A 15,721-nucleotide genomic window follows, 5' to 3' on the forward strand; every position below is an offset into this window, starting at 1 on the left:
AGGGCAATGAAAAAGGGGAATCCTGGTTTCCAAACTGTGTATACTGTGCAAAGAGTGTGGTTACAGTGCATACTATTTTTGAAGCATGGGAATACCCTAATGTCTTTAACTGACCTAATCTTTCATCAGTCATTTTCAGATGGGCTTTATTTCCTTCAAGAAGGGGAGTATCATGAACTAAACCCCAAAATAACCGAGCTAGAAGCAGCTGGCCTGTCTGATTCATAGAACATTCAAGCCTGCCATGTTAAGTTCATAGGACATTCAATCTCTTCATATGGTAACCAGTGCTCTGATCTGCTCAGAAGTTAAATGCCACTCATTCAATTTATCAAATATATTTTTTCACACACCTGTATCACCTTTCTCCAGAAAGATGCCATTGTTTTTATGTATTACTAATTTTATTTCCGACAATTATATTTTTTAATTAATTTATATTGGAGTCTTTTAGCTGCAGGGATGCATCCCAACACCCACAGATGTCATTTAGTGCTGAAATCGAAGTATGCCTACTTCCAGAGATGACACCCACTCACTAGGAATATTTATGCAACTATATGGGCAAGGACAGAACTGTGAACATACCTCATCCTCAAGAACACCCTGGCTTAGCATTCTCAGCAGCTGCTCTGAGTCATAGCGGGCAGACATCCTAAGAGATTTCACCGTGCTTCGAGGCAGAGCCTGACTATGAAGCCATTACAGAGAATGCTGGATAGGCAGTATTTTTTAATATCTGCAGATTTGTAAAGTTGATGGTTTTCTCATAGCATTTGTTGCACAAAAAGAAGTGCACGTAAATGAGAGCAGGTCATTATCTGCTAGAAGAAATTGAAGTCTATTTGCCACTGACATACAGTAGAAAGTATCAGATTTGCACACAGTGTTATACAAGTGTTTAGGTTGGCCACTGTATTCTTCTAAATTAAAAGCTGGTTTTTGATTTCTGGATATTCTTTTCCTTCCACTGACCTGAGACCTGCCAACCTCAGTGGAAGGAAGGGATTTGAAATGCTTACGTATTACAGGCCATGTGTGTTTGGATGGGCCACTGCACCTCTTCTTTGCAGGCACCCAGTCCACCTCCCTTTCCTTTACTTGTTCTGTGGTGGCAGCCACCTAATTCTGTTTGGTATCTCACGTAATCCTTGTGGCAATTACAGCAGTTGTGTGTACGATGGTGCATCGAACATTGGTATTATATGAACATTTAATCTGAATGGGGGCTACCAGACCAGTTTCTATAGTTTAAAATATTCTAGCTGGAATAGGGAAGACATCCTGAGGCATGACCATGTGCCAGCTCTCAGTACTATTGAGCATACAGACTGAGTGAGTGTAGGAACTTCTGGCACACGGAATGGTGAGTGTCACTGAAAAATCACTGTCTCAGTAAATGCCGGTATTTTAATGGAGAACACAGTACTATGCATGGAATATGGGAGTATGCACTGCCACTGCAAGAAAAAAAATATCTTGCCTCTAGCTTTATTCTACGTACTGCTTTCCCACTGAGAATCTTGATAATGGAAATGTACAGAGTTATCATTAATAACAGTGAATTTCATGAATATAATCACTGTCAGTACGTTTAGGATGTAGATGGGTTGCACAGTATATCTCTATCATTGATCATGTATGTAGAAACCATTAAAATATATAAAAAAGTTTTAAATGATTAATCACATTCCAAACACAGTGTGAATATAATGAATAGAAATGTTGTGTGTGAGGGAGAAGGAGTTGGTTTTAAAAAATCCTTATTTCTGATCAAAATAACAGAAGAAATATCATTTATCTTGTCACCTCTAGCTTTGAATCAAGTCTTAGAAGTTTAAGCAAATTAACTGCAAAGTGATAAGGTGCTAGTGCAACAGGTTTGCAATTAAGGCACAACAAAAGAGGGTTTATTAGACTCAGAATGTCATTTGGAAGTTTTAATTGCCTTTGCAAGCTAGGGGAAAGTTCATTCTGAATGTTTTACTTATCTTCCAGGAACCATAATTATGTCAGAAGAATTGCAAGATGCTTTAGATAATATGTATGATGCTCGAATTCCAAAACTATGGTTTAGGATTTCCTGGGAGTCGGCTACTTTAGGATTTTGGTTTACTGAGCTCCTTGAAAGAAATCAGCAGTTCAGCAGTTGGCTGCAGGATGGCCGACCAAACCAATTCTGGATGACAGGATTCTTTAATCCCCAGGTAAGATTGCCAGATTGATCTTTCTAACTCCTGTGTAACAGCCAAGTTAGACCTTGAGAGGACTTCAAGCTGACTCAATTGTGACTATACATACTGTAACCTAAATTCAATTTTTAGCACAAATGGAGGATAAACTGGCTTCAATATCTGTTGAAGAAATTTTTGCTAGACAAAAATTGTGTTACTGAAACAACATAATACACCTTCTGGCTGCTTTAATTATAGCACGGAAATTGCGTAAGTATATGTCGTGGTTTAACCCCGGCTAGCAAAATACCACAAAGCCGCTCTCACAAATCCTGCTCCCCCCATCCAGTGGAGGGGAAGAATTGGAGAGAAAAGAAATAAGGAAGCTCGTAAATTTGAGATAAGAACTATTTACTAATTAAATCTAAATTGATATATACAAATACTACTACTAATAAGTAATTAAAATAATAGAAAATAAAACATATGATACAATTAGGATACAGTTTCTCACCACCCACTGACCGATGCACAACCAGGTGCTGAGAAGTGAGAGTGAGACCCAGAGAGCCTGAGAGCCACAGTGTGAGAGCGATCACAGCCTGAGAGGCGCAGCCCAAGGGCTGGAGCCAGAGAGCTGTCGCAGCAGATTCCAAGTGAACCCTATCAGCGATAGCATGACCGGGAAAACTAAACAAACCCACCAACACCCTCACGAACAAGCCAGCACAGGAGTTAGTGAAGCAGCTAATGCAGGAGTCAGGGGGTGGGTTAGCAAGTGGCAGGAAGTAAACGAGCAGGAGAGTAGGAGAGAGAGTAATGGCTCCCAGACCCCCTCCTCACCTCTGCCCCGAGCATGACGTACTATGGGATGGAATACTCCCTTGGTCAGTTTGGGTCAGGTGCCTGAACTGTGTGTCCCAGCACTGCCTGTAGCGAGACCGCGAGAGCTGGGAACGCAGCTGCAGTGTCAGAAGCAGAGAAAGACCTTGAATTCAGTGCAGGCATTCCCCAGCGCCAGCTAAGAACTTATCAGTGCTGCCCTCTGCATCCAGGAACAGCTTCAACTCTTTCCTGGCTAAACCCAGCACTGTATATCTTTTCACATTTCAGCATTATCCTCCTTTTTTCACCTCCTCTGTTACAGTAATCTGTTTTTCATTCATTGTATGGAAATCCCTTTGAGTACAAAGCAAGGTAAGTTTCAGAACTTTGACATAGGAAGAAGGGATTTGGACTTGGCTCTCAATCCTTGCAAATCAGTTCCTTGAAATGGAAAGTTTGTTATTTATACCACCTCAGAATTGTGCCAGACTTGGTAGGCAGAGACATAAAAAAAATACAGCCTCTTGCCTGCACCATCTAAAATTAAAACCTGGCACAAAATGAAATACAGAAAAGGGAACAGCTGAGAACAGAGTCAAAGTAAAGTATACATACCTAGATGATGTGTAGTTTCTTTGCACAGCTATCCACATTCATTAAAGCTTTTTATGATTCACAGATGTTTGTGGGAAGTGCGAGTTGTGGAAATGAGTCATTGTGAGAGTATCCAGCCAACAGGTTTCTGTGAAGCCTTAGCAAAAAGCTATTTTAAAGATCTATTTTAATCTCAGTACTTGTTAGCAATGCAAAAGCTAGCTGAAACAGCTGCCTAGAATAGAGAAAGCAACAGTGGCAAATATTCTCTAGGACTACTGCTGGGAAATATCCATCCATCATCTATCCTGCCTGTGTCAGCTGTCTGCCAATACCGCTTTATAGCATGGAAGTGTGCTGACAGAATCCCTGAGCAAAGGGTTCCCAAGCAAAAGTATGAGGGAAGGGAGTAGGAATTTTAATAAAATGGTTATGCTTCCATACTTGGTTTGTTAGCAACACAATGGTAGTGGCACTCTAAAATATTCCTGAGTAACTTTTGCAACTCTAATAGGCTTTTGGGTTTGCTGGTGTTTGGTTTTGCACTACAAGTGAGCACAGGCTGATACAGATTCTGTACTGGCCATTTAGTTGACTTTTTTAGGCTTTGGGGTTGTGTCAGTTCTGAAATTTTGCCAGCCCAAATTGTGCATCCTACAGTTTTTTGGATCCATATATCTGGATTTCTCAAAAAAGCTGCCAAATAATCAGAGTAAAATATCCCCAAACAAGTACGTGACCATAGCAAGTGGGTACACATAGTTCTAAGTCTCTAAATACAAAGTGTGCAAATTAAAAAAAAAAACAAACCCAAAAAACCAAACAAATCCCAGGATGAGATGTGCTTACCCGATTAAAAAAATTATTTGTGCTGACAATCAAAAGCTTAAGAATCAGATGGTTATCGTTATATTCATTTTCTGTAGCCCAGGGTGTGCGAGTGGCTCATTCTACCAGAAATTCACCTGAGCCAAGTCTCCTTTTCTATTTAATTACCTATTATTTTGTTAATAGTCATATTGCTATAGAATATGACAAGTGTGTTTAGAATCAGTATTGCAGATGTTAAGAAAATTGATTTCATCTTCTCAAGCAAGCTGAGGTGGTGAAGTATTAGTGCTGCAGTTCTAATGGCTTGTCTGTAATACCTGAGAAATTGTCAGAAAAGTCCTTTCATTTGTGAGATGAAATGCAGCTCCTAAGTATTTTGGAATTTGTCTATTTGCATAGATCTCACTGTTCGTTTTATTGTCAGTGGACAACTGCCACAGATAACATAAAACAATGAAATAGATTTATAGCACTGGGAGAATGGGGCATTCTGGCAATAAAAAAATAATATAGGACCTGACTCTGCCTTCTCTTGGACTGTTTATACTCTAGGATAAATTCAGTAATTTCCCAGAAGTTAGTCTTTATTTCATAGAATCACAGAATGGTTTGGGTTGGAAGGGACCTTAAAGACCATCCAGTTCCAACCCCCCTGCCATGGGCAGGGACACCTTCCACTAGACCAGGTTGCTCCAAGCCTCATCCAGCCTGGCCTTGACCACTTCCAGGGATGGGGCATCCACAGCTTCTCTGGGCAACCTGTTCCAGTGCCTCACCACCCTCTCCGGGAAGAATTTCTTCCTGATATCCAATCTAAACCTCCCCGCTTTCAATTTAAACCCGTTACCCCTTGTCCTGTCACTACAGGCCCTTGTAAAAAGTCCCCCCCAGCTTCCCTTTAGCCCCTTCAGGTACTGGAAGGTGCTATAAGGTCTCCCTGGAGCCTTCTCTTCTCCAGGCTGAACAAGCCCAACTCTCTCAGCCTGTCCCCATAGCAGAGGTGCTCCAGCCTGCTGAGCATCTTCATGGCCTCCCCTGGACTCGCTCCAACCGGTCTATATCCTTCTGATGTTGAGGGCTCCACACCTGGACGCAGCACTCCAGGTGGGGTCTCACCAGAGCAGAGTAGAGGGGCAGAATCCCCTCCCTCGACCTGCTGGCCACACTTCTCTGGATACAGCCCAGGATACGGTTGGCTTTCTGGGCTGCCAGCACACACTGCCGGCTCATGTCCAGCTCTTCATCCACCAGTATTTATAGTGATGCGACTGAGAGGAGGCTCGGGCTTCTTAGTAAAAGAAACCTGATTCCTTCTGTGTGTTTGCATTGGGCCAAGATAACGGGTGAATAAACCAAGAACTGCCATGAATTTTCCTCCCTCCTGGAAGTTAATCAGATATTGCTGGATTTTTTCCTCAAAAAACATGACACTATGCATATCTCATTTCTACCTGCCAATTTCATATTGTGGCTGATACTGTTTCATCATCTTGTTTGCATCCCTGTATCCAGTTGCTGTCACTTGTCCTGCATATGGATTTTAAGCCCTGTGAGGCAGAATTGTCTTTCTGGTTGTATAGTACTTAGCATAATGAACCCTCAGCCTATTCCTAAGACCCTTAGCTGCCAAAGCAATGTGAATACTAATAAGAATATGAAGTACAATGCCTCCGTTCCTCAGTGCCCACTTAATTCTAGTAAACCTGCCATGATTTGCTCACTATAGAAATTGCCTAAGTGACAAACAAGGAACCTCCCAAGCAAGGTAAGCGAGACAATATGATTGTGAAAGCAATAGACTTAACTGATTTCCATATTTCTTGCCACAGCTTCCGTAGGTGCCTGCTTCTCCCTGCCTAGCAGGTTCAGAGTTAGTTTGAATGAGTTGTTAGAAGGCAGAAGAACAAAGCATGAGCAGGCCAGGGAGAAGTTCAGGAAAAGGCAGGTGAAGAAAGAAGAAATAATTTTCCCCGTTTCTGAAATCTCAACATGCCCCCACCCACCCCCATCCCCACAAAAAAACCCCAAAACAACAAAACCCAAAAAAAACCCCATGCAAACAAACAGACCAAAACCAGATCAGAGATTGCCAAAAATGAAAACAAACAACATGGGAAGTGGTCCATTACGTGCCTGACAGAGGGGTTTAGGGGGATCCAAGCTCTTAGCCATACAGTGGCACCTCAAAGCACTTGATTGTTTCTCGCTGTTTACTGTGCTGTCCTCCCTCTCTGGGATACCCAGCTGGGCCTCCGGCTCAGGGCTGTAGTCTTTAAACCCTGTCTAGGATTCATTCAAATGAGCAGATAAGTGTTACAAGTCCCAGCGCAGACAGGGTATAAGCCCTGCCATCTCTGTAAGAATAGTCTGCTATCACAATCTTATCCCTGAAGACAACTCACAGCTCTGAGCTTCTATTCCAGTGTTTCGACAGTGCCTTTGAACTGATTCCCTTAATGCATTCATTGCTCTGTCCTGTCCTCTTCAGGCTCTTCTTTCTTTAATATTTCAGTTTATCTGCGATCCAGTAGCCCTCTGGGGCCTCCTGGCAGTGAATACTTTGTGTATTTTAAACTATTGGTTCTAGCATGTTTCTGCAAATTAAAATGCCACAAATTAACTGCAAGGATTCTGCTTTCCTTCAATGGCGTCTCTGATAAAAGAACTCGGCCTTTAATCCTGTCTCCCTTAGCTATATGCTGGAGTTCTCAACTACTTCAAGCGCAATTACAATTATCTGTGCTATCACAAAACCTCTTTGAAACACTTGTCCTGGGGTCTCTACAAATGACATTAGTGAGGAGCAACCAGTGTCAGTTAACCGAAACATCTGAGTTCCTGAATGTCATCTCACACTCTCGTAACTTAAAGGGTGTTGCACAGCTACGAAGTGCTTAGCACGTGCAGCAGGCACTCTGGTCCCAGCAGCCAGAGGTTGGCCTCGGCATCTGGTAGAGCAAAGCACTAATGTCTCCGCATCTGCCTCCTCACCATTCCTTTGGCCCTAACGGTAGCTCAGTAGAGCATCCTGCACCGTGAATGCTGAAGAAAAACAAAAAGCCGCTTCAATTCCCTCATTGCTCCTGATTTCTTCCTAGCTGTGCTGTTGGCTAACACCCACCATTGTGTGTTCCCCATGTGGCTCCGTATTCCCCCATCTCTGTCTCTAGATACCTTCTTTCTCTGTTCTGAAATCTCTCCTGAAACTTCGTCCTTCCTCGTTGTCCTTCTCAGTAAATCCCTCTTGCGTCTTCAGTATTTCTGTTTTATTCATTCACCTCCCGGTGATGCAAATGGGTTTCCATAAGGAAAAGTGAGGTTTACTCTACAGCATGTCCACTGGAAAGGCAGAGCAGTCTTACCCTCCTGTCCCATCTCACAGTGCTAAGGTACTTCCCATGTGCCACAGCCTGCATGCACAGGGACAGGTATAGGAGAGAAGCTAACCAACACCTTCAGCCCGGCCTGTCCTCTGAGAGCTTGTGACCGTACCGTGAGGTTGTAGCTCTTTAGAACAGGGTGTTTCATCCTGTGCTGCTGAAGTGCAGTGATTTTATCTGGTTGGCGTCTACCGCAGTATGTTAGTGTAGTGTATTAAGGCTTTGCGCTGAGCAAAGTGACAGGGGCATTTCACTAGTTAATTGCATGATTCCGCTCGGTGCTTCCTTTGTGTTCTGTAAAATGCTTCATGATTTGTTGACTGAAAAGTGTTTTTACAATGTTGGTATAAGAAAAGGTGAGTAATATAGCACACAAATACCAGTGTTATTTGTGGCATAGTGATTACCTGTATTTGGAACCTCACAAAACACATTAATCTGGCAGCCTTGTAAACCTCTCCATCTGGCTGGTTGTAAAGGTGGCAGGTGAGGTGAGTTATACATACAGCTTCTGATATGTTAAATAAGCCGCCTTCGTGGCCTCCTAGCACCAACACATGCACACCAAGTATTTCAGCAGGCTGGAGCACTTCTGCTATGGGGACAGGCTGAGAGAGCTGGGCTTGTTCAGCCTGGAGGAGAGAAGGCTCCGGGGAGACCTTATAGCACCTTCCAGTACCTGAAGGGGCTACAAGGAAGCTGGGGGACGGGAGGACACAGACTTTTTGCAAGGGCCTGTAGTGACAGGACAAGGGGTAACAGGTTTAAATTGAAAGTGGGGAGGTTTAGATTAGATATCAGGAAGAAGTTCTTCATGGAGAGGATGATGAAGCACTGAAACAGGCTGCCCAGAGAAGCTGTGGATGCCCCATCCCTGGAAGTGTTCAAGGCCAGGCTGGATGAGGCTTTGAGCAACCTGGTCTAGTGGAAGGTGTCCCTGCCCATGGCAGGGGGGTTGGAACTAGATGGTCTTTAAGGTCCCTTCCAACCCTAACTGCTCTGTGATTCTATGCAAGAATGCATGGTACTGGCTGCATCCCAGGTGTAGGAAAGCATTCGATTTACACTACTGAATTTAGTTTTCTATGTCCGTCAGGTTCTGTGGGATGACATTTTATACTGCTGATGTCACTTATATAATAAAAAAAGTTGGGAATGGGTAAATTCAAGTTTTTTTTAAAACCCTCTAAGTCGAATTCAATCTCCCTAGGGATTCCTAACTGCTATGAAGCAAGAGACAACGCGCATGAATTTAGCAAAAGGGTGGGCACTCGACAGCGTTGTTTTGCACAACGAAGTGACCAAGATGATGAAAGAAGATGTTGTTGGTCCTCCTCCTGCTGACATCGGTGGGGTTTACATATACGGCCTTTTCCTCGAAGGGGCAGGTTGGGACCGCAGAAACAGTAAGCTGGTCGAGTCAGCACCAAAGGTAAGGATCAATTGAGCATGACAGACTGTGACATCCTACGCTGTGCTCAGAGCATGGCAAGAAGTATTTTGAGTGCCTGCAGCGGTAGTTTCACAACAGGTTTTAAAAAGGTAAAACTCTATCAGGGCTGGGAGGAGGACAGGGTGTTTACCCACCAGAACTGAACAAAAAGACTTCTGTCAGAAAATTAATTTAGGGTGCACTGCACTGCATCTTCTTGGGTTGGAGGTGCTGGGCTTCTTGGCTTCAGGGGCCCTAGAAGCACAGCTATATTTGAATAAAATAGTGCAACCCATGGTCAGACTTCTTTTGACTGACCAAGTTGGGACCCTATCACGGTTTCCAAAGCCCAGGGCTAGGTTTGATGACAGCTGCTGTGGAGGTCAGTGTTTGGATAAATAAAATCCCTGGCATTTGTTTTTTAATAGGAGGAAGAGTATTAGTTCTGGGCTTATGCTCAGTTATCCATGCATGGAGTTACATTTTGCTGATGTGACTAAGCAGATTTAAAATCTAGCTATGGAGTAGCGATTAGATGCTGTGGTCAATGCCCAGGGAAAGCTGCCATTGTCTGCACTGGTAACCTTTTTCCAAACCAGTGATAACTGTTTTGGAATTGGAGTTGAGATAATTCCTCTCTGTAGGTAAAACATTTCTGTGTCTTGCTGAGAGCAAACTTTTACAAACAAAAGCTTGATGGCTGTAGCTTCTGTTGCCCGGTTTGTCAAAAGACGCCTTCAAACATGGAGTTCACACAAATGCTCTGGAATGTTCAGCACACCTCCACATTATTCTTGGGTTTGGGTCTTTCCCTCCCCCACCAATGAATACTTTATATTGCTGGAAGACCTGAGGGGATCTAGTCTGGATAAATACCCAAGAGGCACCTTGGATCTTTGAAGCTCCACTGCCAGCAGTGCAGATGTAACAGGGAGGCTTGCTAAATGCAGCTTGGTCTTTGTAGGTCCACTCCTGCCATTCAGGGAACAGGAGATGGGGAAGGAATAGGCAACACTAGCCAAAGGGGCCAAGGATGGCAAAGACAACAATGGTCTCTCTCCCTCCTAGAATCACCCTGTCATTTTTCCCATCTACTTCCATGGCGTGCAGATTTCTAGGTGTCTGCTGCTTTCTTTTCCTTCCAGGTCTCCTGATGTCTTTTGTCCCTGAGCTGCCACTTGTTTAAAGTTAGGGTCAGTGTAGTGGTGAGCCGAGGACTTGTGTTCTTGCGTGTACCTGCTGAGGTGCTGGTGCCTTTGCTGAAGGCCATCGCTGAATCTAGTTCCAGCCTTTGGAGTTCAAACACCCTATCCTGCTTCTCTAATGCTGAGCCCCATGTCTCTCAACTTTTTCAGGTGCTGTTCACAAGTCTTCCTGTAGTCCACGTGTACGCTGTTAGCGCGACAGCACTGCACGACCCGAAGAAGCAACAAGGGAGCGTGTACTCCTGCCCTGTCTACAAAAAGCCTCGGAGAACAGATCTGACGTACATTTTCTCTTTGTATCTGAAAACAGTGCAGAATCCTGATCACTGGACTTTACGGGGAGTTGCACTGCTCTGCAGTTCAAAATAAGGACGGATGGCTCGTGGGAAGAACCACCTAGGAAGACTAATCTGCAGCCAGTAGGACTTTCACTGTGATTTTCAAAGTAGTGGCTACCTGCTCACGGGGGTATGGGAGTTAGCAAGTGATGTACAGAGCTTGTGTTAATTGCACATAGATCAGTTTAGTCTGTTCACAGTAAAAATACTAAATGCATTTATCCTGGGAGTATCAGAAGGAAAACAGTTGCAGGTGTCAAATTTGGCAACTGTTATAAAGCAAGTGAAGATATAATCAGCTAGCTTGCTCGCAGTGGAATCACTAGGAAAAACGTGCTTATGATAGTGACGACTGCTCTAACACTATGGTGGTTCTTTTGTAGTTGTCTTTTCTTCCTAATTGAAGACTTCTTCGTAATATTATATAATTCTTTTTAAATGGAATTTTGTAGTTAAAAACTTGTCATCTGTAGCATTACTAAAGCTGTAATGGCCGGTGAATTAAACGTATGGTAAAACTTTGTTTATCTGCAGATATTCCAATGCACAGTTCCTATGATTTTCCATTTGTAAACTTACTGCGTGGTTTTACAAATGGATGCTACCGTTCCCTTGGATAGTCACTGGTTCTCGCAAACAGCTGTAGGAGTTCGTGCAACAGGCAAGTTTATATTTGCACGAGTCGTGGCCTTTGCACACGTTAATACTTTCTAAATTTACCTCCTATTATAAGGAAGACGTAAACCTCCCTCTCCAACTATTAATGGGAACAAAGTTTTGAGACTCATCTCAGAGCAAACACATCTGAACACCAGGTTGGCTCTGTTAGTATTTGCTCCGTTGGCGTTATTGCCTGAATCCTGCAAACTCAGATCTCTTAACTGCTTTTTATTCTACATTTTGCATCAGTTTAGGTAAAAAAAAAAAAAAAAAGTAGAAGACGCACAGGCCATTTCTGGGAATAGATTCACCTGAAATGGTTGAAGTCATTTTTGTGTGTTCCCACTGTTGCTGCCTACCCTGTAATTGAAAGGTGATTGCTACCGCTCTTTTAATAGACAGACGGCTATTGGCAGAAAATGTGTTTGGCTTTTTTCACTATCACAAATTCAAAGCAAAAGAAATTGCTGTTGGATGTCGTGAAAAGAAGGACTTGCAGTGAATGCTTTGTTAATCACTTTTTTCTCCTTGTAAACACTTTCAGTTTTTGTACCAACACTTCAATTTCTTTTCAGCTGGTGCCTAAGAAAGTCATTCACCCTTTCCCATAACCAGTTTTACTCTGCAGTTAGCAACTGCAGGGCTCTTTCCATGAGGAAGTTTGGTATTCACACTCCCACCCACAAAAAAAGCAGAAAGTGCCAGATTTGTTCTTGGAAACCGGAGCAGACAGGGACAAGGTCCCTTTCTCCCACTGAGCCGGGAGCAGCACTTCTTTCACACACTGTGCCGGCAAAATTGTCTCACCAAGTGAAATCACCTTTTCAAAAACTACACCCCAGGCCTGCATGCGGCACAGCTCTACATCAACCGGCTTCATGGGGAATTTTGTTTCTGAGGAGGGTGAAGGATCTGGCCTCAAGATCATTGCTCTTGGAAATTATGAAAAAGATAAAAGGGACTCGAAGCAGGAAGAGGCTGTGCTGTTGTACAGAAATTGAGGTTGTAACCCACAGTCCTCTCCCCATACCTGACCTGTGTGAGGGGATATGGGGTAAATTAACTTCAATCTCTTGGTTCATGTAAAATTCAAGTCAGTAGCACCGATGGTAACTTAAAATGAAGAGAGTACATTGAAATACTTTGCACACCTGAAGAACTCACTACTTGCTACGAAAACAAATCATCCTCTGAACAACTGGAGTTAGAGGTAAACATTAAAAATACATAATTGATAGAGGTTATATGTGGTGCTACATGATAAGCTCCATGGAAACCGCATCACTTCCTTTCTTTGTCAAGTAAAATGAGAAAATTAAATCCTATATAAAGAAAATCTACAGGCAATTATGTTCTAGCACTTAGTGTTCTGCTGTCAAAAAAATGCAAGAAACAGCTTCTTTGAACTTTGACATTTTCATTTCAATAACTAAATCCTGTTTGTCGGTGTAGGAAAGCGTCGTATCTTGCAGAACAGAATGCAGGCCATATCACAGAAGACCAAGGCAAATCCTACAGTGTTTCACTGGAGATAGCTACAGTTTTATACGGAACTGGGAGAAGAACATACTGGTTCCAGAAAAGACTTCTACAACTAGTAAAAAAAACCAAAACAAACAAAACCCTCCAAAATATCCTACAGGCAACCCCCCCTTTTTTTTCTATTTTTCCTTTTTGCATGTATTTGCAGTACAGCAGAGATGTACAATTACTGTTAAAAGAACATGTCTTCCTCTCCCTGTTGCCCTCTCTTGCCCCATCCGGCCCTTCCGTTCAGCAGAGCTGCTGTTTCCAATCTGACAACATTAATTTGATTTGAAATGTCATTGACATAGTGTAACATCGACCTTTCCCAACCAGTGTGCCCTAGTTACGATTGCTAAAGCTGTTTCAATCAAATATGTGATGTACACCAGACTAAATGAAAGAACTGGCAGGCAGAATATTTGAAATCAAACTAATTATATTTCAATTACAGATTAACAATTAGCTGGGAGTCCTCAAACAATGTATATAGATAACGAAGTTATGCTCTGCTGTTAAAATGAATCTGAGATATTAAATACAATCATACAGCTTTTGGCAATATTGTACAAGTTCCACACAGATAGTAATGGCTAACACTGCTTTAGATAAGTGCTTTGAAGGCAACTCTGTTTAAGAATGAAGAGAGGAATACAGTCCTGCACCCCATGTCAGCATAGCGGCCGTGTTTACAAACATATCTGATGTCAGGGCACTGGCTCCTGTAACAGCATTCCATACTCCAAAGGGTGTCTGTCTCATAATCCCTGAGGCTGTGGCTGGTCGATAACGGTGAGGATAGGAAACAAAAAACTGGGTTATGGATTGGCCCTGTACTTGAAGTGGCTTTGTAGAACAGATTTTAATTGCGGCGAAGCTCAGAAAAAGCACAGAGGGTGGAAAACAAAACAATCCCCTTGTCTGGTTGTTTATGTTCAGGAACCCTATGATCCTCTGGATAGAGTGACAATTCTTTAAAAGATCTGGAAGAAAATTCACTTACAATATTCTATCTTTTTTCTCTATTTATCCAGAACCCATGCATTGAACTTACTCCTCTTTTACAGCTTCACGCCCTTGCCTTTCTCACAGTTGCCTTTCCGTAACATGAATAGGATACCTCATTCTCTTTTCCTCCTGCTATCCCATACTTAATGTGTCTTCTGCTTTTTTATTCTTACTCCACAAGTGCAGAAAATGCATTGCTTCCGTACACCAAACCTTCCTCTTCCAGAACTCTGGAAATAATATGCAGCCACTTCAGGAACCTCTCTTCTGCACTGAGAAGAACCACACTTTACTCAAAAACCTATCATTCCTGCCACATTTTGTCACACCCTGGATAAAGCAGAAATTTCCTCGTTCTGCTGTTCCAGTGAGGGCCCTTAAATGAAAAGATTTGTATTACTCAAGGGATATTTCTCATCGTTTTTCCTCTTGCTAGTATGAAGTAATAGCTTTGTTATTGTTTTCTGATCAGAGGAGTTGGTGTAAGATAATAGAAACTGTCGTTACACCTTTGTACATAAAACTGAAGACAGTGATTGGGCTGTAAATTTACTGCCAAGTCAATCTTGAAGCGACAAGCAGGTTTCCATCTCCCTGTGACGGGCGAGTTCCATTGGGGTTAACGGCAGCTATCGGCACACTGCGAGACAGAGGGGGAGCCCCTTCACTCCCTTTGCATGGCTTGGCTTTTGTCAGGAAGACACCACTACAGACACCTGTGTAAATGATTGAACAACACCAACACGTTTTGTGAAATAACACCAAATCACACATTTTTCACAAGCTGAGAGAATACACACTGCGTTATCTCTTGTTCAGTAAGGAGGGTACGGCGTGTTTGCTGATGGATTCCCTATGCCGACTGCTTTAAGTCTAGCAAAGGGACATCATCTCCTCCTCCTCCTTCTTTCCCTTCCTGCTTAAAAACAACTTCTGGGATTGTCACTCCTTTTTCAGTTGACTGGGAAGCACCTTTTGTTGCGCTGTTCTTGTCTGTCTTTACCTTCGTGATCACTTCTGTGTAAGAGATTTCTTCGGTGAAGGGCTCTGCTGCTGCAAGCTCAGAGGCGATGTGCACGCTGGCTTCCTGGATCCCCTCCTGACCTTCGGCTCCTGTTCGTTCCTTATTCTTTTTATGGATCTTGAACGTCTCCTTTGTTGGGGCAGCTTGTGAAATGGTTTTCTTGATCCTTATCCCAGATTGTTTCAGTCTCTCTCCTGACTGCCTGATCCTCTCTCTCCTCTCAGGGGTCACTATTCTAGTTCGAAGCCTGTTCACCTTCTTGCCAAAATTTTGTCTTGTCTTTTGGATATTTTCCCTGGAAAAAGCCTTTTTGATATCATCTATGCGCCTCATTCCTGATTTCTTGAACTGGGTTGCTTTGCTTTCTTCAATATAGTATTCTTCATCAGAAGAGAGATCATCAGGTGGGAAGAAATCATCCTCTAAAGCTTCACCTGCTGTCCTCTCTTTGATAACAGAGAGAGATGAAGGACACTCGCTTTCCTCCTGTGAATGAAAGCACAGAGTCATCTTCCAAGAAGTGTGTTTTACAAGGGTGGTGATTCAAGCATTTTGCTTGCTGGCTTGTAGTTAATTAATGCTAACTGAAATACAATATAGTAATAAGGTGTCGTGGTTTAGCCCTGTCGGGCAATTAAGCACCACCAGTCGCTCTATCACTCCACCCTGTGTCGTTCCCCCCCCCCCCGTGGGGAAGGGTCAGAGGGAAAAAACCAAGGGAGGCTT

General features: G+C 43.0%; 2 protein-coding genes across 2 annotated transcripts; one reads left to right on the plus strand and one right to left on the minus strand.

The window, feature by feature from the left end:
* Positions 1-1,998: 1,998 nt before the first annotated feature.
* Positions 1,999-10,810, plus strand: LOC104507163 (dynein heavy chain 8, axonemal-like; the record flags this gene model as incomplete). Its single annotated transcript, XM_010148357.1, has 3 exons — positions 1,999-2,207; positions 9,015-9,236; positions 10,592-10,810. Coding segments are annotated over 3 exons (650 nt in total), but the record flags the coding sequence as incomplete, so codon positions are not given.
* A 4,014-nt stretch (positions 10,811-14,824) lies between these two features.
* Positions 14,825-15,505, minus strand: LOC104507165 (muscle-related coiled-coil protein-like). The gene has a single exon (XM_010148358.1). It carries the CDS (start codon positions 15,503-15,505, stop codon positions 14,825-14,827), a length of 681 nt encoding a protein of 226 aa, XP_010146660.1.
* Positions 15,506-15,721: the final 216 nt, after the last annotated feature.

Source organism: Eurypyga helias, unplaced genomic scaffold, assembly GCF_000690775.1.
Source record: "Eurypyga helias isolate BGI_N326 unplaced genomic scaffold, ASM69077v1 scaffold45193, whole genome shotgun sequence".
NCBI lineage: Eukaryota > Metazoa > Chordata > Aves > Eurypygiformes > Eurypygidae > Eurypyga > Eurypyga helias.